This window comes from Cyprinodon variegatus, unplaced genomic scaffold, assembly GCF_000732505.1.
Source record: "Cyprinodon variegatus isolate N-32 unplaced genomic scaffold, C_variegatus-1.0 Scaffold5, whole genome shotgun sequence".
Lineage (NCBI taxonomy): Eukaryota > Metazoa > Chordata > Actinopteri > Cyprinodontiformes > Cyprinodontidae > Cyprinodon > Cyprinodon variegatus.
Window position 1 is genome coordinate 2,576,332 of NW_015150458.1, and position 25,202 is coordinate 2,601,533.

The window sequence follows — 25,202 nt, forward strand, 5'->3', positions numbered from 1 at the left end:
GGCAAGGAGAAAATTGGGAGACTAGATTGTGACATGTTGATGGATGATGTAACTTTGCAAAATGAAATAATGAAAGTCATTATGGGAGAAGATCAGCAAGATGAAAAAAACAATGTAGGGGGAAAACAAAATGTCCTAGAATATAGTACTTTATTTCCATTATTTAGGCCAGACATTTGACATTGGAGGTAAAAAGCAAAGACAGACAGGAAAATAACGAAGGGATGACAACAAACTAAAAATGCTGTAGACAGAGGAAAAAAGAGCAGATGTGAGCTGAAGAGAAAATAAGACTGATTAAAGAAACAATGAAGAGAGACTCATTGAATGAAAATGAAACAGACTACTCAGCGGGATTCAGGGAGCAGTGAGGATGGACAGGAGAGCAAAGACATGAAGGACAAGCTTGAAAGAAATTCTACAGTAGGTTTTATCTGTCAAGAGACACAGAACATGTCAAATCTAAGAGTGAAAAAATATAGACAGAGAAAAAGAGACAGACGGATGAAAAACTTGTAAGAGGAGGTGAGGGGCAAAGTAACTGCTTACACGGTGGAGAGTAGTTACTTAGTAGCTGTGAACAGAGGTCAAAAATGATAAAAGAGGAGGCAAAAATACGTAACCTAAATGAGGCATGACATTACTAATGCTACTCTGCCGAAACCAAAGAAAATGGGAAAGAAGTCGAGGTTAGGAGCAGGAAAGTGATTGCAAAAAAGGACAATAAAGGACAATGGACAAAAAGGTAATATAAAAATTAAAATTTTAAGTGAGTTTGTAAGTAGATGTCTTTTAGAATTAAAAGTACTCCACCCTTGCAAATGCATCAAATTTAAATGTAAATCCTTGCAGGAAGTATCCAATTCATGCTAACTTGGTTAGGCCTATACATGACCGTACTGTACACACAAACACGCAGGTGTGGATGCATATCTGACATACATCTTGCGTCAATTCATATTTATAGTCATGAAAAATTGCTAGATAAATAAAGAGTAAAATCCAATGAAAACATCCTTTTTAATTTTTTTTTATTGAATTATGAAACACTTCTGCTGATTAATACATGGAGACCCCCAACGCAGCATCTTGACTTCAAAAGAGCTATCTGAGACCCTCAGAAGAAAAAATGTAGCAGCAGATTTTTTTTTTCTTATTCTTAAATGTTTCATTTAAATTAACTAAGATCTTGATTGAATGAACTGCATGAATTACTTCATTCACTGATTAATTCCTGTCTGAGTTCATTCAAGGTGAGCGTAAGCGATTTGTGTTGGTCGGTAGTGGAACCTCAACATTCTTTGACTCACACAATCACATGTATTCCTGTAAACTAACTGCTAATGCCAACTCAAACCTCATGGAAACATACACACACTTCCCCTATCCCAATTATCTTAAGATACTTAGGTAAGCCACAGACTTGTTAATGAACAAATCACACCCTGATAAATGCTGTGAGTGAGTAAATGACTCAGCACCACTTACAGCACAGAGCCAGATAACAAATCATTCCTTAGCAGCAGTTCTTTGTAACTCAAGATTCACCGACCTACCTCATACACAAAGAACTGTGTCCAGTCTGTAGTATGGGAGAGCAGGGGGAATCTATTTTCACCTCCTAATGGCAGCTTCATTCACAAATGCACTATGCACAGGAATGCAGTTATGATCACTATCTAAACAATTTTTGGACCTTCCCTATTCATGTGAAAAAAAATAATAATCACGACCTATTCCCTTGGGTTCACTTGGAGAAGAAACACAGTCAAAATGCTTTTGGCATATGGATCATTCCAGCTATCACAACCAGTTTTTATTTCAATTCATGAAATGTCACTCAAAGACTGCCCTCACATAATTTTTTCCAGGCAGCCTGGAGGCATGTTTTTTCTTCTTTTAAAGAATGGGAAACTTCTACTTTCTTTTGTCTATTTAACATAATTAAATGAAATCAGATATAAAACTTACTAGTTTAGAAAAAAGAAAGAAAAGGAAAAGGAAAATGGTTTAGCAGAAGATATCTGCAAAACAAACAAGCATGTAAAATACATTTAACAAGTGGATAACCATAAAACATTTGACTAAACTTTTATTCTCACCAGTGTTTTTTATTTCTAATGCATAATGAGCATGAAAAAGTTAAACAAAAATGGGCTGGCAAGAGTAGCTGCAACAATGTATGGTCTTTCAGAACAAATGTCTGAACAGCGATGATAATATAATAATGCATTTTACCACAGATTAACACAGATAAATGTCCTCTCCCCAGTGGAAAAAGAGTTAATTCATACTCATTAGGGTTAGATAAATCTTTTCCAAAAGAAACTTGTTGTAGCTATCTTATTTATTTCTATTTTATTTTATTTTGAACCAATGACTGTAGTTGAAAGTGTGCATGGACAAGTGCATGAATCTGGGATTGCTGGACACCCAACACACACAAAAAAAAAACATCCTGGGACATCTCTCTAACAATGTTGCACTGGAATGGTCCATCAAATGGAAGAAAATGTAGTGTTGGAACGTTTTTTTCCAAAGGAGATACGACTTAGGTTCTATTTGCCTCTGGCTCTAAGTCAACCCCACGTTAATCAAGCAGTTAAAAAAATTGCATTGTTTGAGGTTACGCCCTAGTACTTTGATTGATGAGGGCAAAGATATTTTCATACAGAGTTATAGATCTATGTCATATTAGATCTAATTGTGCATATTGTCAATTTTACATATACAGTATTTGTATACATAAAAACCTTTAGTACATCAGGCCCATAGCGGGAAATCAAAAAACTGAGAGAACCACTCACAACAAAAATAAACTTAGAACAAAAGTAATGAAAGAAAACATTTCTGCAAACGGAACGAAACCTCCATCATAAGGCTACCAGTTGTCTGTTGATACATAAGCCCCATGAAAAACACATAATTTTGTACCATTGGGGGGCCATTTTCTCTGCACGTAACCTCCCAACTGGCTTTAGCTCCTGGCTATATTTTACTGCAGCCTTGTTCCATCGCTGCACTTATTGCCAGTCCCTGTAGATGCTCACACCTATATAATGACAGAACATAGCACTATAAAAATAAATGAGTGTATGCAAGTCAAAAAGTTAGAGGTCATTATTGACAACATATAGGTGTTTTTTTTATTTCAAGTGTTTTAAGCAAACTGGGATAAGAAGTTACCTTTAATCTCATAATATGCCCACGCTTAGACATGAAAAGACACACACACACAAAGGCAGTAAACATAATTTAAAATGTAAATGTAATAACAATACAAGTGTTGCAAAATGAAGAAAAGAGTCAAAGAGGACTGTAATAGGACAAAGGAGGAGAGCAGATAAAAAGAGGAGAACTAAAGGGGAAACAGCAGGAGAGGATGAGAAAGCTAAGGATCTAAAGGGAGCAGTGAAATGAGATGTAACAGAGGAACAAGGGGGAGAACAAATGGTAAAATAGACAAGATGCATGACAGGGAGTGAAAATGTCTAATCCTATTTTATTTTGCAAAGCTTGGCTGGAACTGGTGTGAAAGGCCCAGCCGATGGATGAGGTTAGTGGTTTTAGAACCATTTCTAAGCTCTGAATTTAGTATAGATGATAGCTCTTGTCGTATAGTATGCATACTGTAATGAATCTCACAATAGTAATTGTCAAGTTAGGGTTCATTGTTACTAAGCAATATTATATGACACAGTTTAGTTATTTAGTTTAGTTTATTTTGTATGCTCCTTATGGACACAGAACTGATATAAGCCATGACCTTGAAAAGAAATGTCCTTTTGCCCTGCTATTAACAGTAATACAGAAGTAGTAAAAACAAGAGCAAGCCCTGCTATGACCTCTTTTGCAGTTACTCAGGGCTTTTAAGAGGAGCACCACCTCAACTGAGCGTCATGTTATTCGAAACATGCACTGAACCTTGTGCTGCTCTGTTTTTCTGTTCTAAGCTGCTACTGCTCACTTTCTTAGCATTCAGTCAATGAAGAAACTTGTTAAACCTGAAGCTTGCACAGACCTACCATCTGCAGAGTTCACAAAATTGCGTCTCAATTATGAGAAAGACAAAACCTGCCTCTGATGTTGGATTGACAGAGAAGATACAAGGATAACTGTAGATGAAAAGTTGCTCCTTTCCTACATTCCTACCCTCATCTATGGTCATGAGCTTTGGATCATGATCGAAAGAACGAGATGCCGGATTTTAGATAAGATATGAAGATTGGATATAGGTCTATAATTGACCTAGTCATCTGGGTCAAGAGACAGTTTCTAAAGTAAAGTTTAAATTATAGCACCCTTAAAGCCTTTGTTACATATCCCTGTAAATGGGATAGATTAATCACATCTAAAATGAAATAAAAGATCAAAGGGAATACTTCCTTCAATAACCTGGTTGGAAATGGATCTAACATACAAGTGGAAGGCTTAGATGAAGACAATAGTTTTGCTAACTCTAAAAGTTCAACTGGACCAAAGCTGTCTAAGCCCAGTTCAGATTCTATGGCTACCTCAAATGCTGGCTCACCTTCCAGAGACAAAACAATTGTAGTTAGAGGAGTGCTAATGATCTTATTTTTAATAAGATCAATCTTATTTATAAAGAATCCCAAAAAATCATTACTGCTAGGAGCAGGTGGGATGGATGTTTCAACAGAGCTATGGCTCTGGGTGAGGTTGGCAACTGCATTAAAAAGATATCTAGAATTATTCTTATTCTCCTTTATTAAAAAGAAGAAATATGCTGCTCTTGCTTTACAATGGGTCCCTTTATACAGCAGTAAACTATTTTTCCAGACTAGGTAGGATTCCTGTAGGCCTGTGGAGCACGATTTTCTCTCCAGTTTCCTAGCATTTTGCTAGGGTGCTTAGCTCTGCATTAAACCAGGTAGCCAGCTCTTATTTTTAAAGTTTTTTAAAGGGGCTGCGTTGTCTAAGGCAGTATGCAGAGAAGATTAACCCCATAAACAAAATCATCAACCTGTGAAGGGGAATAAACTAGACTTTTGCCCTCTGCAGCAGTACAGAGAGAGAAAGTGGAGGAGAGAGAGGGGAGAGAAAGTGAAACTGATTCTTTAAAATTTATAACTGCCCTATTGATAATGATCTGCTAAAGCGAAACCTTCTTTTGGTGGAGGAGAACTCTGTTAAAGTAATCCTGAAGGTTATTAAAAACTGGTCAGAGAGGACAGGGTTGTGAGGAAATCATGCAGTACCAGCCACTGTGGGATAACCTTGCGCTGCAAGTTGGATTATCACAAAATCTGAGTTTTCAGTCTTAAAACAAATCCACCTAGAAAGACTTGCACTAATACATCATCTCCAAACCACCAGTGGGTCGGACCAATGATATGCCAGCAGTGTTTTTTGAGGTGGGACATGTTGGAATGACGACAGTCAGAAGGGCCTTGCTGGGGCATAACAAACATGGCTACGCTGGGGGACTCACCTGTCAATTCGCAATTGACTCGGTTTTAGCTAAAATAGCGACAATTTTTCATTTAATAAAGGGGCAAAGAGAAGTACTTTGTGCATTTGTAGATGGGAAAGATGTCTGTGTTTTTCTGTCAAAGGTCTGATTTATCAGCTTACTCGCTAGTTGTGAAAACACTCAAGAAGCTACAGACAAATCATATTGTGTAGCTACAATTGGCTGAAAGTGTATTATGGAAGGTGTGTACTAGCTTGCACATCACCAAATCAGTTCAAAGTATATCACTTAACATCTCTCATTTTCACGGACAGACTGAATGGCAGTGACCCCAGATTGATAACGTAGAACTCAACTCAGTTCTACATATATCAATCTGGCTATTGCCAGGTTAACTGTGACCAGTAGTTTTCCAAACTTACTAGCAACTCAGCATTTTCACTAGCAACAACTGTGTTTGTCGGTAACTTCATTTAATATAATTGAAACTGTTTATGGCACACTAAAGTTTACACAAACTAGTATTCAATTCCAATATGGTTCTCTAGAAAGCTCTTTTTGTATGAAAATATGTGTACATTCTCTAAAGATATCTTCGATCAGACAGCGATATTGGATGTTTATCTCCCCAAAGGACTATCTCTTTCTTAAAATTAGCTTTAATAAAGACATTGGATTTTAATGAGATTCATGTGGAAGCATTTTAATGTTATTAACAGTGGTGAGATGTAACAAAGTACAAGTACTTAAGTTTCTGTACTTAAGTAGATTTACGTTTGATACTTTCTACTTTTACTCCACTACACTGCAAAAAATGGAAATCTAAATAAGTCGCTTTTGCTCAAATTAAGTGCATTTCTTCTTGAATTGAGGAGGTAAGTGAGACACTTTGCCAATGGAACAAGACAATTTACATTTAAAATAAGAAAAAAACAATTGCTTTGTCTTATTTCAAGTGTATATTATCTAATTATCTTATTTTAGGAGTAAAAACACTCATTCCATTGGCAGATCATCCTTTTTACCTGCTCAAATTAAGGGTAAATACACTTAATTTAAGACATTTTTTACTTATTTCTAGATGTTTTTTGCAGTGTACAATTTACATGAAGTACTTGTACATTCAACTCCATTACAAATTCTAATCCTTTTCATTACATTAACTGCACTTTGTGTTTTTTATGTATTTTTTTTGTTTTGTTTGAGATTTTGAAAGTAATCAAATGCTAGATGGAGATTGGTCCACTGAACAACTGCAAAGCGAGCAGGTAACATTGGACCTGCATGTGTGCTCATATGTTAAGTTGTTATCTGCTTTCCATTGATAAGAGCTTCTTGACTTGTGAATTTAGTTACTGTACTCAGTTGATATTATCTGTTCTGAAACTCAAAATTCTGAGTATAAGGAAGAGAAGGGTAGAACTACTCAGAGTATTTCTTTTCTACTCAGGGTAGGATGGGAGTTCTTTCTGAAACAGGGTCCAGACATCTTGGGCTAATTTGAGTTAAACTTGAGCTAAAAGTAAAGGTCATGGTTAAAAGTTAATCTGAGCAAGATAACCAGTCAAACATGTTAAAATGGGATCTAAGTTACTAGATATGTTAAAATCCTTTCTAGTTTCCTTATTTGAGCACAAAAAATATCCGGATCTAGGGTCAAAATTTCACGAGCATAGAGTCAGTTTTAAACAATGGCTTTAAAAAGATAGTATTTAAGCTTATGTTTAGAGACGAAGTCCAAATGCCCATCCGTCAGAGATTCTTGGTTTCATGTTGTGTGTGAGTCTTAGTCTGGTCACATATTTGTGGGTATACGTATGTGACAGCTAAAGCATCACATCAACTCTGCCAGATTCCAGACAGGAACATGAAACAGGAAATTGCATTTGGGACATCCAGTCAAAAGAAGCCCCACATAAACAGGAAGAAGCCTTCAGAGTGGTCATGTCAGGTTTTAAAATGGCATGACCGCATCATTCAATGAAATGTCTTTCAACCTTTACTGCGATCTCTGAAAAAAACATACCACACTTCGTTACAATGTGCCCACAAACTTCTCAGTGGGTGATGTTGCTGTAATTTTAAATTAACATATCCTATTATTTATATACACCTATGGATTAAATAATTTTTTTCTTTAATGCAAAGTTATACACAGCACAGTAATGACTTCTAAAATAGGAGCAATAAATTGATTATAGGGTTTTAATCCTTTTGACTGAATGAGATAAATGCAAAGGTAAATCAGTGTTGATTGTAGTCTAATTGTTAAAGGTCACATCTTCTCCCTGGATTGCAGTGGGTGGGTTGACAGGAGACCCTTAATATTACACTGTCAGAGCTAGGCTTTGTGTTGGAGTAGCTGAGTGTTTATGATCTGTCAAACTCTGCTCAAACTATCAACAGCTCACCCTTTCAGAGGTCCACTTAAGGCATGACACACATCAAACATGCACACGCAAAAACACAATTGTATCAAGAGAATACAGTGTAAGTGTGCTGCTCTGTTAGTGCCAGTGCTTAATGCACAGTTATTTTATTTTAATTTCCTTTTGTTTAATTTTACTGCTGTTTTTTATTGTATATTTCCTTGTTGCCATATGCATTCTGTTTTCATGGAGGGACACAATCGTAATTTAAAACATGTGTTGATGCAGTTGATTTAGATTCCAGTAAAAAAAAAAAATAGTGTTAGGATTTATTATGAATTGCTTGACTAAAAAAAAATATTTAAATTTCTGCATTTTTACATCACTTGAATAATATCTTGGAAAACCTAAGCTTTAAAATAAAACCAGCATAGAAAGTTATAATCAAGTTTTCAAGCCTGATATGAAACATAAACATGCAGCTTTTTAAGCAAGTAATTATTTAAAAGGCTGGATATGCCAATCACTATTAGTGAGCACAAAAATAGAAAACCTCTTATAAGTAATGATTCTGCATTCATGTTTTTAAAAATACTTGGTCCAAGAAACCTGTCCCTATCCTTTTATCAAGTCTGTTGTCCTTTTTTTTCTCTTAGAAATGTTTTTCCTGTAACAGGAAATGGTGAAAACCAAGAATGCCTCCAAAAAGTCCATGTTATTCTAGCAAGGTTCATCATGGCATTTATTCCACTTATCATGGGCAATAAGTTTTGTTTATTTGGACACATTTCCTTATTATTTGCCAAAATTATGTAGAGGAAACTGCATATCTCAAAAGTCTGAAATATCCCTTTCTCACTCCATTTTTAAAAGCAAGTCTTTCACAGGGTTTACTCCTGTCATGATAGGCAAAAACTCCTTCAGATTACATAGTATTTGCTTTATTTCCAAACATTTCCCGGGGGTTGGGGGAAACAAAAAGTATTTCTGCTATCTTGAATAATCTACCCTCTTTCGATAACATGGGAATAGATTAATTTAGCAGCAAGACATAGCAGCCAGTCATTCACAGTTTTCATAGATAGATCGATAGATAGATCGATAGATAGATCGATAGATAGATAGATTGATTGATAGATAGAAGTTGTTTCACTACTAAAGGGGAAAAAAGTAATACCTAAAATGGGTTTACAGTTATTACTTAATGATTTATTGAAATGTATTTTGTGAGATTCTATATTATCTATGTAGGCTGTTGATATCAGATATACAGTAAATACAAGGTTGGTTTTGATAGAAGACTCTTCGATTTTAATTACACTAACTTCACATGGATACGATTCAGTAAAAATATTAACATTTTGAATTTAAAAATGATGATTGATGTGTTTGTGTCTTACTCCTTCAATTAATTTATTTCAAATTATCTTTCTAGATACAATGTGATGCATGTATCAGATGGTTTCATTAGGCATGTGTTTGAAGCCAACTAAAATATTGCTTTGATTGTTTTGTATGTTCTTAATGAAGTTCCCCTAAATGACTTTGGCAAATATATTAGATTAGATTAGATTCAACTTTATTGTCATTACACAGGTACAGGTACAGATACAAGGCACAAAATGCAGTTTAGGTCTAACCAGAAGTGCAATAGCAGCAAGTGCAGGATAAATAATGGTTCCATAAATACAGGACATGGGTTTCTATTGAATAAGTATAGAGATGAATACCATTATAAGCAGAATGTTACTAATAGATGAATATAATATATAGATAACTAGTGTTATGAACTAAATTGATAGCTGGATAGGGAAATAGGGAGCAAAATCACAGGAATAGGAGTTATTGCCAATGATAAGGGAAATAAGTAGTGTGAAGGACTTGCTGGTAAATTAATCTGTTCCCATGTTATGAAGCGAAAAAAGATTCTTTCAATAGCTGAAATAATCCCCTCAGGTATCTTTGGTAAATTTCTTTACATCCACAGGACTTGTTGTCCATGATGAGAGGGAAAGGCCATCAGGTATTTGCAGGTGAGTTATTTTGTCCCATGTTATGAAGGGGAACAGGATATTTAAGACAGCTGACATATCCACCTCAAATCTAGCCGCAGCCGTAAGTAGTAAATTATTCATTCTGGTCAGGGGGAAATCCCACAGACCGTTAGGTACTCAATATGGTGGTCAAAAGGTTAAATCATCATGACATTACGCTACTGAAACATATCTAAATAGCTGAATGGATACACAATATTTCAGTATTGTGCAATACTGTATTCTATTCTCCTGCTTTAATGTTCCTGAAATGTCTTTTTTCTTTATTTTAAAGGGAAGGAAAACATTTTAATACTTTAGCGACAGCACTGATGGAGAGATATGCAAAGTAGGCTACTATTCACATCCTCTTGGTAAATATTATATAATATAGCAACAGACAATAAAAATCAGAAATTTGCTGTTAGAAAAAAAGAGAAGCTTTTTACCATTTGCCATTTAACTTCACATATACTCAGTAGTGTAGTTATAAAAAACAAAGAAGGGGGATGGTGGAATGTATTTATTTACTTTTTGGAAGCATACATAGCCTAATTAATATGGTCTATTAATCTAAAGCAATATGCATGGTATGGTTGTTACATGTCAGATACGCCGGTCATAGACCTTGACCAAGACACCTTATAGTATATAGATACATGGCTATCACTTCTCCTACATAGTTAGGGACCAATTTCTCACTGGGATCAGCTTCATAGTCATGGCAGGGCACTTCTTGGATTTTATCTTATTTGCTCAGGCTACTTGTAAGCCATCAGCCCGCTAAATGTTGAAAGGGCAATATTAATCCTATTACTGTTAATATATAGTAGAAATTTTACACATTCTGTTATAAAATGTCACAGGGGATGGTCATTTCAGAAGGGGGATGATTTTTAAAATTTTGTTAAGAAGGGGGAGACCATCCCCCCTCAACTTGAGTACTGCATATACTGTATTATTAGTAATTCCAGGTAGGGGCACCACACAGTATTTGTGGTAAGGGCCCCAAAATGGTTACCATCACCTCAGATTTCACCTTTCATCTAAAGTATGACACTGCTGTTTTTGTAGCTTCAATCTTCCCTGCTGGATGTGCTAATTCTTACAAAGCTTGCAAAGTGTCCTTATGTGAAGGACTGTTTAGAGTGCTACTGTTACCATTCAATGCTGATCCAGGTCAATTGAGTTCTTTTGGAGCAGGTAAACATCACAACCATGATCATTTTCCTCTGATACTCAGATGAGTGAACTAAGTAGAGTTAAAATAATGCCACCTGAAGAGTTCTGAACAGAGCATATTTAATTACATTTGTGATGCTCCATATGTAAAGTAGGAACAAGTCAGCATAGCCTGAACGAAGAAAAGCAATAAATCCACCCAATTCTGAGAAAAAAAAAATACTGCTTTTGCTTTGATCCAAACCTGCAAGATGAAGTTGATGACACCAACCCTATATTTGCTGTTTTATTGTCCCTACCTACTTAGTAATTAATTGCTGAAACCCGGAATAGTGGGTGGATTTATTTGTATTTTAAAATGGCCCATGAAACACTTTATTCCATTGTTCTACAGTACTAAAAACAGAAAGAACACAAAAAAAAAAAAAACAGGCATACCAAGGGATCAAAATCTTAATTTCCAAACAAGTTGTAACCATGATGCAATCTGCAGACACATTAAAATGTATAAATACTTAAAAATAACTTAATTTATTTGCATTTTTAAAGAATGTAAATGTTAAGAGTTTTAAAATATGTTTTTTGCTTTGTTTTTCTTGTGTGTATAAATGTGATGTTGTCGTTTTTTGATGAAAGATGTTTGTCTGTTAAATGTGCACACAAATATCTTCGTGCAGTGCTGTAAATAATCTTAACATAAGGTGCATAAGGTGTTGCAGCAAACTAAATAAAACTATTTATTCTAACAACAGCATTTGTTACCACACAGCTGGTTTCCAGGTGATAATAAGGAAACTTTGAAACCAGTTTTCTCCTAAAGCTTCTGTGACAACATTCAAATGGTCATATGTTTTCTAATTTCTTTTTTTTTTTTTTTTTTGAGTTCCACAACTTTGACATCTTTGGAAAGCTTGGAATCCAGTCTTACCAAGCTTAGGCCTGGTCATGGCTTTTTCACAGCATATCAGATTAATTTAAATGCAAAAATTACATTACTTTTGTGTAGTTTTGGCTTAATTACCCTCTGAGTGGGTTGTTCATCCAGCAATTTGTACATTTTAGTTTTTATATTCTGAAATTAAAAAAAGCTCTAATAATAATTAGTTGATTATCATTTCAATAATCAGTTCATCATGATTATTCTGAGTCAATGTTTCAACTCCATTGGAAAGGCCTTTTTCCTGCTATGAGTTTGGACTATGCTTTTTTTAATGCATACTGTAAAAAGCCAATAAAGTGGTTATATTGTCTCTCATTTCTTGATTATAAACATTGGGATATTCAAGTAACCAGCTTTTCTAAATGTAACTGCTTCTTGTGTACATATTATTCCCTATCTGTGTACAAATTTTGCAGTGTGCTTAGCTTGTCTTGTTGGTTGCCCCTAAGACACCTGTGTCCTTAATAACACATTTTTGTTCACTGAGTAATGCAATTTTGTCTATTGCAAGAATCTTACCATATGGTCGGTGCTTCTGTCCCACTGATTTCCAGAAAGTCATATTTGTCTTCTAAAAGGAAGTCAGTGAAAACAAGAGCGATAGTGTCCCCAGGTTCGGCCAGGATTGACCATGTGCAATCCAGGTTGTTGTCATACTCTGATGGGTATCCGGGGCTGGTAATATAACCTGCTGTGCCTCGTAACGTACCGCCACATGCTCCTTCCGCTGATAAAAGAAGAAAAACATGGACATAGAAATAAGCCTAGAAAATGATAGCTGGGCAATATACTGTATCCACACAGTTTTTATTTTTTTTTACATAATATTTTGTAGGATGTTCTTAGGTCAGCTTGTTTTGAAGTGTGAATTGTTAAATTTAGGTTTTATGTGGTATGTTCTCCATAATAACAGACTAAACTATGTGTATAGTTTAAACATCTTAGGTTTTTCACCCATGTTTAGTATTGTTAAAACTTCTTTATTCTTTCCTCTTTTCTTTCTATTGTACTGCATGTCAAAGGACCAATAAATATCTGCAAATATTCACAGGGATGTTTAAATATACCGTATATAGATAGAAGGACAGACAGACCTATAATTTAAATATACATGTGAGTATAACTGAGTCATATGTACATTATTAAAGTATAAAGCATCTATCTCTCTCTTAGAAATAACATAGAAAAAAATATGAACATTATAAATATATGACCAGTCTTAACCTGAACTACATAATATTAATATTACCTCTCTCTCACAGTGATAATTTTCACATATACGCTCCTTCTGGTGGACTAAAAGATTATTATTAGGGGTCTTTGCTTGGGGATTTTGGGCTGCAGAGTATTGTAGAGTAATTGGAGTCAGACCTTTATGAGTTTTAAAGAACATCAATACACTGGTGCTTCTTATATTTCAGCTCATGACCTCATATTAAGGTCCTTCATTTCTTATGACCTTCACTATTTACCTTATTATTACACCTCACCCAAAGTTTTACTTTAATTTTAAAACTAAAGATGCATCTAGGAATCAGTGCCAACTAAAAATGTTTGCTTAACCAGAATAGCAGAAGTCAGTTGTTTTCTCTCCGTCATACATCAGCAACAGCATGATATTTTCTGAAGGAAGGAAGAAATAATAAAAAAAGAAAGCCTACCTCGACAAAACGGTGAAGGGAAGTCCCACTGTGCTCCACTACCAGGTGATACGATGCATGTGAGGATACTGTGACCTTCGAGCACGAAACCTGACTCACAGCTGTATCGGATCTTGTCCCCCATGTTGTACCTTGAGCCATGAATAATTCCATTCGGAATAAGACCGGGTGTGCCACATGTATGGCTGGGAAGGACTAAAATGCAGAGGGGAATAAGAAAGAAAAGAAGAAAGCTGTTCTCAATATTTTAACTTCAGGAAAAAATAAAATTGTACTTACATAACATTTATAAATACAGTTATAGAATCTTAAAGAAATAAGAGCTACAGTAAGACACCTAAACAAAAGGGCATTTCTGTGAAGAAAAGATGCTAGTCACCTGCCTTTCTCCTCATCTTGTTTCATCTTTTACGTGTCATGAAAGAATGATATAAGAAAGCAAAACTTCTTTCTCTCCTATCGAGATTTTTCTAACCTTCAGTTTATGATCAACAACACAGTGTTCAGTTCTCAAAGTGGCAGTCCTTGAAATAGATTAAAGTCCAATAAAAAGACTCAGCATTTTAAAATACCAAAGATAAATGAACCTGCTTTTCTAGGATTCTAACAATATTCCAAAGCCACTGTTGTATTTACATGTCCGGCCAACATTTTGCCTTCGATGTGCAACTGTTGTTGCCCATTCTTAGATGACACAGCTAGCTCTATACTGGGAGCTGCTACAGGCAGCTCATGGTCTAACTAGGCCAAAATCAACTGTGACTGTAGCCAACGTGCCTTAGCTCCACAGAAGAGCCAGATACACAGTGGCTGCAATACAACCTGGACAAATTCCACAGGCTCTAACCTCATAGTAAGCTGTGTGTATTTGTATAACTGGAGCATGTAAGTTGCTTGGTGTGTAATGCATGCATTTAATGGATCTGATGTGTGTCTATCTGTGGGGAAAGAGAGTAGAGTGTGTTTGCATGTACGGGGTAGCATGTCAATCTGTTTGTGTGCACTGTTCCAATTAAACCCCAGCATGGTAATTAGACAAAGCTTTATCCTGGAGACCCTGAGAACTAGGACAGAGAAAAAGAGTAAAGAAGAAGTAAAGAAGACAGCAAGGGGTTTAAGCCAAACACGTGAAGAGACAGACATAAGCCATGGGGGACAGACAAGAAGAGATTGAAGGAGGACAAGAAAAAAAACAGGGTGGGAGGAGAAAATACATTTCGGAACAAAATGAAAACAGAGGAGATCTAATTTCAAAGGACTCTAAACATTTATAATTTACTCTAATGGACTCGTTTGTCGATTGTACGTAGTTGTGCTTTAGAAGTAAGTTACTTACAGTCAGCTGACCATGCTGTCGTTTTAGAAACATGCTGCCTGTCTGCTTTGATTTAATAAGGTGAGGCACACAACCGAACCCAGAATTTACACTTAAGCTGAAACATAGGGGAAATGGATGGAGGGAAGAGGTGAAAAGATTGAAAATGGAATGAATCAGCATTGAAGTCTCATTGTTAGTCACATATTGGATAGCAAAGTCCTGTTTTGGCCAAGCTGAAGTGTTAAAGGGAAAATCTACCCTTCTTGCGAACAAAGGAATCCCCTCATTTGAACAAAAGAAGGAGCAAATTGAATCAGGAGGGATTTCCGTAGGATATCTTGCACCACAGTGTCGCTACTAACGCCATAAATCTTATACAGGCCTATAGATGCATTTTATTCCAGCTTCACAAAAAAGTCTAGTTGCCTCTAGTGAAAAACCTATAAATCTGATGAACAAAATTCTAAGCTTAAGGACAGACTTTTAGTAGTGATCAATTCAAGATTATTATGAGTACGAACAGAGAAAAAAAATAGATTTTGAATTTATATTTATATAAACTCTGAAACCTGAAAACCAATTCTTTATCAAAATATAACATTAACATTTTTTTTTTTTACAAATAATTATATATTTGTTTCTTGTATATTTAGTTTTTTAAAGATGGAGGTGAGACTTAAAACACTTAAAATGCTAATGTAGCATCTAATCTCCCTAATCCAATCTCCTTGAAATGCAAGACAAATGTTTTCCCAGGATTGTTAGTAGAACTTTCAAGCCATGGAAAGTTATGCTGTTCATATCCAAAAAGAATTATGAAGTTTTTTTTTTGTTTTTTGTTTTTTTTGCTAAACATGCATTTTCATAATTTATTTAATCTTAACCGGAAGAATATTTGTCTGTTTAATTACCTTTTTTTTGCCAAGGAATGTCTAATTTTTTCCATATATTTGTTCTACTTTTCACAGCATTATAGCTGAATCCATCTTTTAGATTTTTAGTCTCTCCTTAACTAACATAAGCTCAAATATGTTTTTTTTCTTCCCCTATCATAAGGTACAGATCTTATTGTGCAAAATAGCTTTTTAAGACTTTACATTTTAGCAAAAATGTTTGAAAAACTGGTTACTGATCAGCTTACCAAATAGTTGTGGCCAAGATTTTTTCATGCCACTAGTCTGGTTTTAGGAAATAGTACAGTTACAGCTACAACAAGACTCAGAAACAACATTATTGAAGCTTTGGGTGCTAATAACTACTGTACTGCTATTTTGAATTACCTGAAAGATGTTTGACAGCACTGACATAGTATCCTTTGTCAAAAGTGGTCAAATATTGGTTTATCAGATAATGCTGTAAGTTGGATATCCAGTTAGTTGGAGATATTGTATGAACTCAGTGATGTCTCACTGTGAGTAAAGTGACAGATCACTAATCTCTCATCAGATTACCTAAACATTACAAAGGTCAGATGGTTCCATTTTAGGTCCAACTCTGTTTTTCAATCTATGTAAAAGGTGTCAGCAAAAATAACACTGATGCTTCTATATGTCTAGGCTGATAGCGCTTTAGTTTAGTGCCATGTTATTGCTGTGCTTCAGTTCTTGGGTTTGACTTTTTTTTATTCTTTACTTACTTCACCTAAGACTACTCCTAAAAGCTGTTAAGACGAAGGTCATACTTTTTGTTTATCAGACGATAGTTTTAGAAGTTTTTTCCTTTCAATGGAACAATGACAGGTTCGCTAATAGAGTATGAGGACACATAGAGGTACCTTGGCGTAGAAATAGACAATAAGCTTTCATTAAAGACACATATTGAAAATGTTTTAAAGATGTTTAAGTAAAACTATTTTTTTTGCCTTCTAAACTGAATCAGAATTAACTTCAGTATAATAAAACATCTTGTCCTTTCTGTATGCATTAGAGTACTTTGATATTTCATATGAATCAATCTGCCACCTCTGCATATGTTGGATAATGTTTATCATGGGGCATTACAGTTTATAGCAGGGTATAGATCTCTTTATCACCACTTTATTTTATATTCTTTTGTGACCAAGCCATTGTTATTCATCTCTAGACTTGAGCAGTAGGACACTTTAATCTATAAAGGTATCTTTGATATGTTTCTGCTGTACTGATCCCCGTACCTGTCACTGAGACATTCCTGGCACAGATTTTGCTCTCAGAGATTTCTCTTTTTCAGTGTTCCATGTACAACCAGGAGTTAGAAACCAAACATTTTCATGTCCTCCCCCGTTATGGAGTACTCTACTGCTGAAACTATCCACATTGATTTCTCTAAGACAACTAACATTTATTTTAAGAAAAACATCAGAAACCTTCTCCTGCAGCTTTAAAGGCAATTATAAAAGCTTACCAAATTGAATCCAATGCTTGGACTATTTGTGTTGTTACAGTGTTAGTAAACTGTTATTTCTTATTGTTTTGTTCTGCTTTAAAAACACACTTATCTCTTGAAAATTATTTCTTGGCTTTAAATGAAAATGTCTGTAAATACAGATTAGAAGTTAAACCAAGAAAGCATAATTGAATATCCTGATTTTAAAAATCAGTATTAATACATTTTGGTTTACTTTTCTATTACCGGTATGTATTATTGAAAAAGGTATCTATAAACAGTGATCTATGTAAAAACAAAAAATGTTATACTTTGTAACTCAAAATTCAAAAAATAATAAATTACAAAGAATACACAATAGCATACTTGAAATTTAAAATCATACATCAACTAAACTTGTGCAGTTTCAAGGTTATACCCACAGCTTTCCTTAAAAAAAAGCTTTGCCTTCTATAATGTCTGATTTAGCAAATATGACTACGTTTCCTTGGTTGTATTTTCCAGAAGGTCTTTAATTATCAAACCACAGTTGGAAAAAAGGAAAGTTGGACAAGCTGCTACTGCAAAATTACATGCCCTGCTCAAATCTACCTTTCATCAATAAGATCATGAAGAAAAAAAAAAGGCTGTGATTCAACAGTTGGGGCTGCTTTGGCATAACAGTCAGGTCTACGTTCTCACCACAGCACAAAGGCTGCCTTACTTTCTAGTACAGCACTCAAATTGTTTAATTCATACTTAACAGACAGGGACTTTTTTGTGTCAGCAGGTAACTTGACATCACAGACCACAAAATTCACATGCAGGGTTTGCTAGCTGTCTATTGGGCACATCCAATTCAATATGCTCTTACTAACTTAGATAATAATAAACAGCATAAATTAGCATATCAATTTTGACGCCTCACAGCTTTATATCACTATGTTACCAGGTGACTATAACCCGATTTCAGCTGAATACAGTAATATATTTTTGACCAATGGAGGTGTGTTTAAAAGTCAGCACACAGCTTCAGTTAATACAGCTAGAAACCACCAATTAGCCCCTAAATCTGTGAGTAGTGATAGACTTAAAATTGAAGACCCGTGGCTCTTTAAAACGGTGATAAAGTCATCCTTTTGTCATCTGAAATACATTAGCATAACAAAAGGATGGATTTCTTAGTAGGATCTCAAAAAAATAGAATTATTTTTTCTTATCTTTCTGAGAAATTACTACTAAAAGTGTCTTCACAGGTCTGGATAATAAGTCGATCAGACATATCCACTTGATCCAGAATGCTACAGCGCCCATCCTCACTAATACTAAGAAAGTCGAGCACATTCCCCAGGTAATTTTTTATGTTTCATAAATCTTCAAAAAAACACTCCCAGACAACAGTAGAAGCCAAGGTGCTTTCAGTTAAGATAAAATATATATATAAATTTGTTTAGAGTGGCCTTTTAGAGAGCTATCCAAACGATATTATTCAATGTTGCACTCCGACTTTCCTTTTTTTAAATTAAAATCCTTTTATTATTCATATAATCACTAAATCATTTTAATTATCTACTCTTATCCTCTTTAATTATTTGCGCTCAAACTTTTTAACTACCTTCATGCCACTGCAATGTACTTTTCCTTTGTTTCCTTTACTTTTTTTAATTACAGCTGTACAAATGTACAAATGTGCTATATAAATAAAATTGGCTTGCCTGAAATCTGTGCACAAAAAGGAAGGGTTGCATTTAATTATGCCATGAGATCTAACCCTTTGCAGTTGTATTTAATGGCATAATTATGTTAATTGTGTCATGCTGAATTACTGTTTCTGTTGTTCTGTGAGTTAAGATCATTAGGGATCATTACAGAGACAAAAGCAAAATGTTAAATTTGGATCCAAACAACACACAAAAAGTGGTCAGATGTTTTAGAGCACACATTGTGTCGGTTGTAAGATCATGAAGGGTGCTCGAGATAATGTGGCCCCTCATTTTCTAAATACACAGATTCTGTGGAAATGAAACACCCAATTCCTTTTTGCAAACCAGTATCAATATTGATATACGATTGGTTATCTGTCAAGAGAATGGATTATATCGCTGTAATAGCAATTTTGTATCAAAATAAACAAAATATTCTTAATCAAAACTGAGTTAACTAGTAGGGGAGCAGTTCCAACTATGGAAAACATTACTTCATTCTTATAGCTCCATTGTCCATTCTTGTAATTCACCTGCTTTGATGGGTAAGCTTAGCTGTACTGTGTTACTGCGGCCACAAGAATATGACCATCCTTTAACTTTCCAGCCAACAGTTAGATTCCAGAACTGGATCCACAGCTGTGTGGTCTGTAAGCAAGCTGGATGCATTTTGTTAAATGTCAAACTTACTACCAACCTGTTCATCTCTGTGGTTTCATGGGCATTCCTATGTCTGTGTTTAGTTGTACTCTCGCTTTTTTTTCTTTTGTTATTTTTTTATGCTAGAATTGCAGGTCCCATAATGTTCACTCAAGTGATGAGTTAGATATATGCTAGGTAGAGGTTAGACAAAGAGATAGGGCACATGCTAATGCTCCTTTGTAATAGGGGCAGGTAGGGGTATATATGTGTTGATAATAGTTGCAGCTGCAAAGCAAGACTAATATTCTAGAGAGCATCTAAAGTTGATGAGAAAAAAAGGAAAAAAGAAAGGAAAGGAATATAATGAAGTATAGTCAACTTGTATTAAAATGTTCCTGGAAAATTGGAAGATAACAGGAGAAAATATTAAAAATCAAGAAGGGTATATTCAATTATTTGCACTTTCCGTCATGATCATTTATATAAAGTGTTATTACATTCTATTATTAATACCTCTATCTAAATAAATTAGTACATTTTGAAAGTCTTTAAATTGATTCTTCTAAAATTTTTGTAATGCCTTTTCATTCTTTTATTTTGAATATTTACAATACACATACATTACAACAATTACATTTCAAAGTATAGTAAAAAAAAATGTTGAAGTTTGAGCTGCTCTCTCTACTGTATCACTGTAGACAGCTTAGATGTGTAACATGTGACCTCAATTATAATGCATAAAAAAACTGACTGCCAGCTACCTTTGCTTCTATCAAGTGGCTGAAAAGGAAACGTAAATAGAAAGACAGAGCAAAGGTGCTGTCTAAAACTCAAAAAGAAAGGTGATGAAAAAAAGCCATCCTAGAAGGTGCAATGGGATAATGGTATGAGGCTATACAAATATCTAATAATCATGGTAATATTTTACACATGGCACATTGGTTCTCACTGATATAGCTCTTATAACAAAACCAGCATGAACTTAACTTACTAAAGGAGTCAGCAGTGTACCGTGGATCAAAGATTGCTAGAAAACCGTAACAGCAAAATAAATAGATTAAGACAATATTTTATGTGCAAAGCTGCAGAGCTGCCCAGTATGTCATATGATCAGTAATTAAACTACTGTAGCTATAATGACACCGGAAAAAAGAGAAGAAGGGAGTGAGAAAATGTTAACGATGACCATTTAGAGAGTATTTACAGAGAATACATAGGCTCAGGAAGCTGTTGTCTTTCCACATTGATCAGCTAATCTCTGCTTGATCCAGATCACTTAGATTAATATCCTGAGTGCAATGGTTGTGCGAGTTTGGGCTTAAGCATGAAGCTAAACAAATTTCAACTTTTTGTGAGGCCAAGAGCAGTTCCTCTATGCCTGATGCAGCTCCATAACAACAAGTTGGGGCCCTCTAACAGTGATCTAATCTGAGACGTTTTTGATTTCATTGCTTATAGGTATTTATAAAAGAAATGTAGAACCATACCGAAACCTACTACAAATATTTTAAGGTAGATGCTTATTGGTCTCATTTTGCATTAGGAAAATGTATGAAAATGCTCGGTAGTGGTCAAGTAATTATTTTGTGTTTGTTTCCTCCTCTTTCTATTGCATCCCTCTCCTGAAAAAATATATGGATGCATGACATAAACAACTTGAGGCACAACAATGCATGTATTCTAGAAAGATTTAATTAAAACAATCCACTAGACTTTGTTTCCAAGTTTGAAGATGTTTCGTTTAGTCTCCAGGAAGATTTTTCAATACATATTGTCAGGAATAGTGGTGAGTTTGAGGTTTTATAAAGTAGCCCAACAAAGCCATGTTTTTTTTTTTTTTAAACATGCTAATTGAAACGGACAAAGTGGTCCACCCCTTTGGAATGGGGTTGCTTGGCCTCTTTTGTTAGCCTGCAATGCCCCATACCCATCTAAGGGCCGGATCTATCAAAGGTTTGCGTGTATAAAAACGTGAGCTATTTCACTGCGCACGCTAAAAAATGTACAAACTGATCTATCAACAGCGTGCTAAAAGGATTTGGTCTTTAAAACGTACTAAATAGCGCCTCTTATCCATTTAGTACTTTTTCTGCAATGAATATGCAATATGGGTCGTTTACACGCAAAAGTGCGTCTTGTGGGAGGAGAACATGTAAATATATTAATTTAGCACTCGCAAAGTGATTTATCAAACCTAAAAACAATTTTGCTAACGGTATCTGACTCTATATTTAACACGTTTCAAAAGAAGGTGCAAATGGTCTGTATGCGTAATTGCGCACACATGGCAGCGGTTATTGTCGCAAGAAGGAGACATCAAAATGAAGCAAGGAGACGCAGAGAACGCATTTTTTCACTCCGTGTGAATATTTTTGGAATGAAGGAGGAAACGATCATCAAAACATATCGTTTATCCAGCATTGCCATTTTGAAGCTGCAATTCCAGTGATTTGCTCCTCACATAGCGTCAGCTGTACTTGTTCCTCAATGCTGGTCAGAGGCATCTCATCTACTCTGCCCCCTCCTCTTTTGTTCGCAGATGTTTTGTTATATGCCAGTTTTTCTTTGGTTCGCCTTCTAATATCCTGGTATCTTCTTTTTACTTCATCCACTGTTCGCAAGGTTTCACCGACAGCGTTTACTTTATTATAGATTTGTTCACATATAGCATTCCTCTGTGTGACAGTCACACTTCTTTGCTGTAGCTCACTTAAATGTTTGTTGGCTTCATCCACCAACACCTCCATTTCCATGGGGTCGAATTTCCTTTTGCGCTTTCTGCTGTCCAAACTCGCCATGCCGCAAACCACAGAAAACGCGCAAAACCATCATTTAAATAGGGCGTCTCCAACAGTTTTGCACCTGCCACCAGTTACGCAATCTCTCTTGTTAAATCACCCGCAAACCATGGTTCAGCCTCTCGCACAAAATTCCAGTTTGCGAGCGCAAATTACTGCACGCAAAATTGGATCATGATAAATCCGGCCCTATGTGTCTAAAACGGGGGTCGTTAAAGGGAATTGTTGGCCTGGCTGAATAGGCAAGGTCCTTCGCTCTCCTGTACAGACTCTGGGGCTGCAATGATAGCGGGAAGGGATTAACTCAATTGCTGCATTGTGGGTTTTTGAAAGCTTAAATCTGAGTCCACTCCCTAAAAAGGTTGAAAAAACCTTGAACCTAAAAAGGTCTAAGTTTAACATCTCAGTTCCCTTAAATGATTAGCTCTGCTAGCAAGCTGACTTCTCTCAGTAATTGTGTGTTCACAAGCACATGAGAAACTATTTGAACTGCTCTAGCTTAAACTGTTATAAACCAATCCATTGTTTTGGTTTCTCATGGCATCTGTTGCCATTCCATTTAGGGCAGTGGCGGCCTATTGGTTAGGGCATAGAGTTTGGAATACTGAGGTTCTGAGTTCAAGCCCAACTCCCACAGACTGCCACTCTGGGCCCCTGAGCAAAGACCCTTAAATCCACACTGTTTCCCGGGCACAATGGCAGCAAAGTGCTCCCCAAGGGACGGGTTAAATGCAGAGAGTAAATTTTGTTGCTCTGTACTTGTGACAGTGTAATGACAATAAAAGCTGAAAAAAAAAAGATTTGTTACTGTGATTGGCCAAAATCTTACTATACTATGTGGGCACGAGGTGTCGCATCACCAATCACTGTGAAAGGTTCTACTGAATGTCTCTCCTTTTTCAATAAAGATTTAATGAGTGCATTTACAGATTAACTATATGTAGATCTAAGCATGAGTGATACACATTATTAATCTGGCTTTCCAATTGTTGCTTCAGTGTGGATTATATTGTTTAAAAATAGAAGGTTATCTTTAAAAATAACATTCCTGATAATAGATAACTTACTAAAAAAAAATACAAAAAAGTAAAAATGCTGTTTGATCTGGTCTGTGAAAGGTGTAAATATTAAGAAAACTGATCTTATGACAGAAATGAAAATAAGTTCCCAGACAAAACAGTTTGAGTGAAAGTAGAGTATTTGTACCCATAGCATGTAGCATGCCACAAGCCACAGTTGGAACAGATGTACTGAGTGATGAACCTGGCAAAACTCACTAATTTCTTATTAAGTTTCCAGAGGGCTCTAAAGTTCAAATCAAGCGGAACCAGAACAAATGTCAGGCAGTGTACACATTGCCAAAAAGGAATGTGTGTAGATGATAGCATTTGAAATCCATGTAGGAAAATAATTTAAAAACTGAGCTTTTAGACAGGAAAAAAAAAAAAAAACTAAGGTGGTCTAGAACCATGTTTAAAAAAATATAATACTTTTATTTTTCAAGCAATACTTGCTCAGTTGATAAGGTTATAAAACTGAGGTCATTGCTTTTCTGTGCATTGAGTGGATTTATGAATAAACCCTTAGTCTCCTAATTAGATGTACCCATTTAAGCATTGTTTTCACTCAAGAATACTAATGAAATAGCTTAATTAAGGTAAAGAAGGGGTTATATCTGCTGTGAAAAATGTAAAAAGATCCCTCTGTGGGTCCAATCCATAATCCATTAACACCTTCACTCGGATCCCACAGTGTGTATGTTTTATTAAAAATAGCAATCAGCATTCTCCTATAATCTGGTATTATTGCAGTGGATCTTTGCAGTTGGAAAGATGTCAATGCCCTTGAGCTAAATGGACTTCCCTACACAGCAGGTCCTCTCCTAGTGTAAATGTATTAACAGCTTTACTGACATGTTCTGCTTAACAACCCTGTGAGCAAATTGTAGTGGGGGTTTTGGGCAGTTGTGACTACAAAACACAGGCTCTAGTCATCAGTGCCTGCTCACAACTTGCTGAATTTTGCTACTCTAAAAAAGTCAACAGCTAATGTGACATTTAAACCAGTTTCCCTGTATTAGCACACAAAACACATTAATAAGTTTGTTCAATTTGTAGGCATGCTTTTAATTAAATAGACTGATGTCAACAAGCGTTTGTTTTAATATTGACCATAGAGTTTGTAATGTCCGTATGCTGAATACAGACTTGCTTACAGTTGCGGTTTATCTGGTTTCTTTCCTTTTTATTTTATTTATCTTTTTTAGTCAGTACTGCTATAAACAATCCTTGGCTTTTTTAATATAAAAAAGTGGACTTTAATATTGCTTGCAAAAAAAAAATAATAATAATGGAACTTTATTGTCATTACACTGTCAAGTACAAAGCGACAATGAAACTAGGCCACTCCCCAGCATGGGTGTAATGTGTTAGATATATATATATATATATATATATATATATATATATATATATATATATATATATATATATATATATATATCACTCTATTAATTTAATCAGATGTCAGAAATGTCAGTCAGTAAAGACATTTCAATGTAACTACATTTGCTTAGAACGATAAGAAGATATACACCTTAATCTGCTCAAATAAAGTGTATTTCTCGATTGTAATTCTTTACAAAAGTGTGGGGGGAAGGATCAAACACCTACTAGAAAATATATATTTTTAAGGGACATCTGTTTAATCATATTTCCAGGGGTTATTCAAATTGCTGCCCCTCTCTCTTTGTACTTAATCTAAGAGAAGTTAAAATATT

General features: G+C 35.3%; 1 protein-coding gene across 1 annotated transcript in view; it reads right to left on the reverse strand.

Moving 5' to 3' along the window:
- The window catches only part of csmd1 (CUB and Sushi multiple domains 1), a 576,851-nt gene that overhangs the window by 261,533 nt on the left and 290,116 nt on the right, over window positions 1-25,202 (reverse strand). Inside the window, exons 4-5 of the mRNA XM_015374130.1 lie at window positions 13,620-13,814; window positions 12,478-12,685 (exon numbers count right to left, since the gene is read on the reverse strand). Coding sequence (XP_015229616.1) covers window positions 12,478-12,685; window positions 13,620-13,814 — 403 coding nt within the window. The remainder of the gene's footprint in view (window positions 1-12,477; window positions 12,686-13,619; window positions 13,815-25,202) is intronic.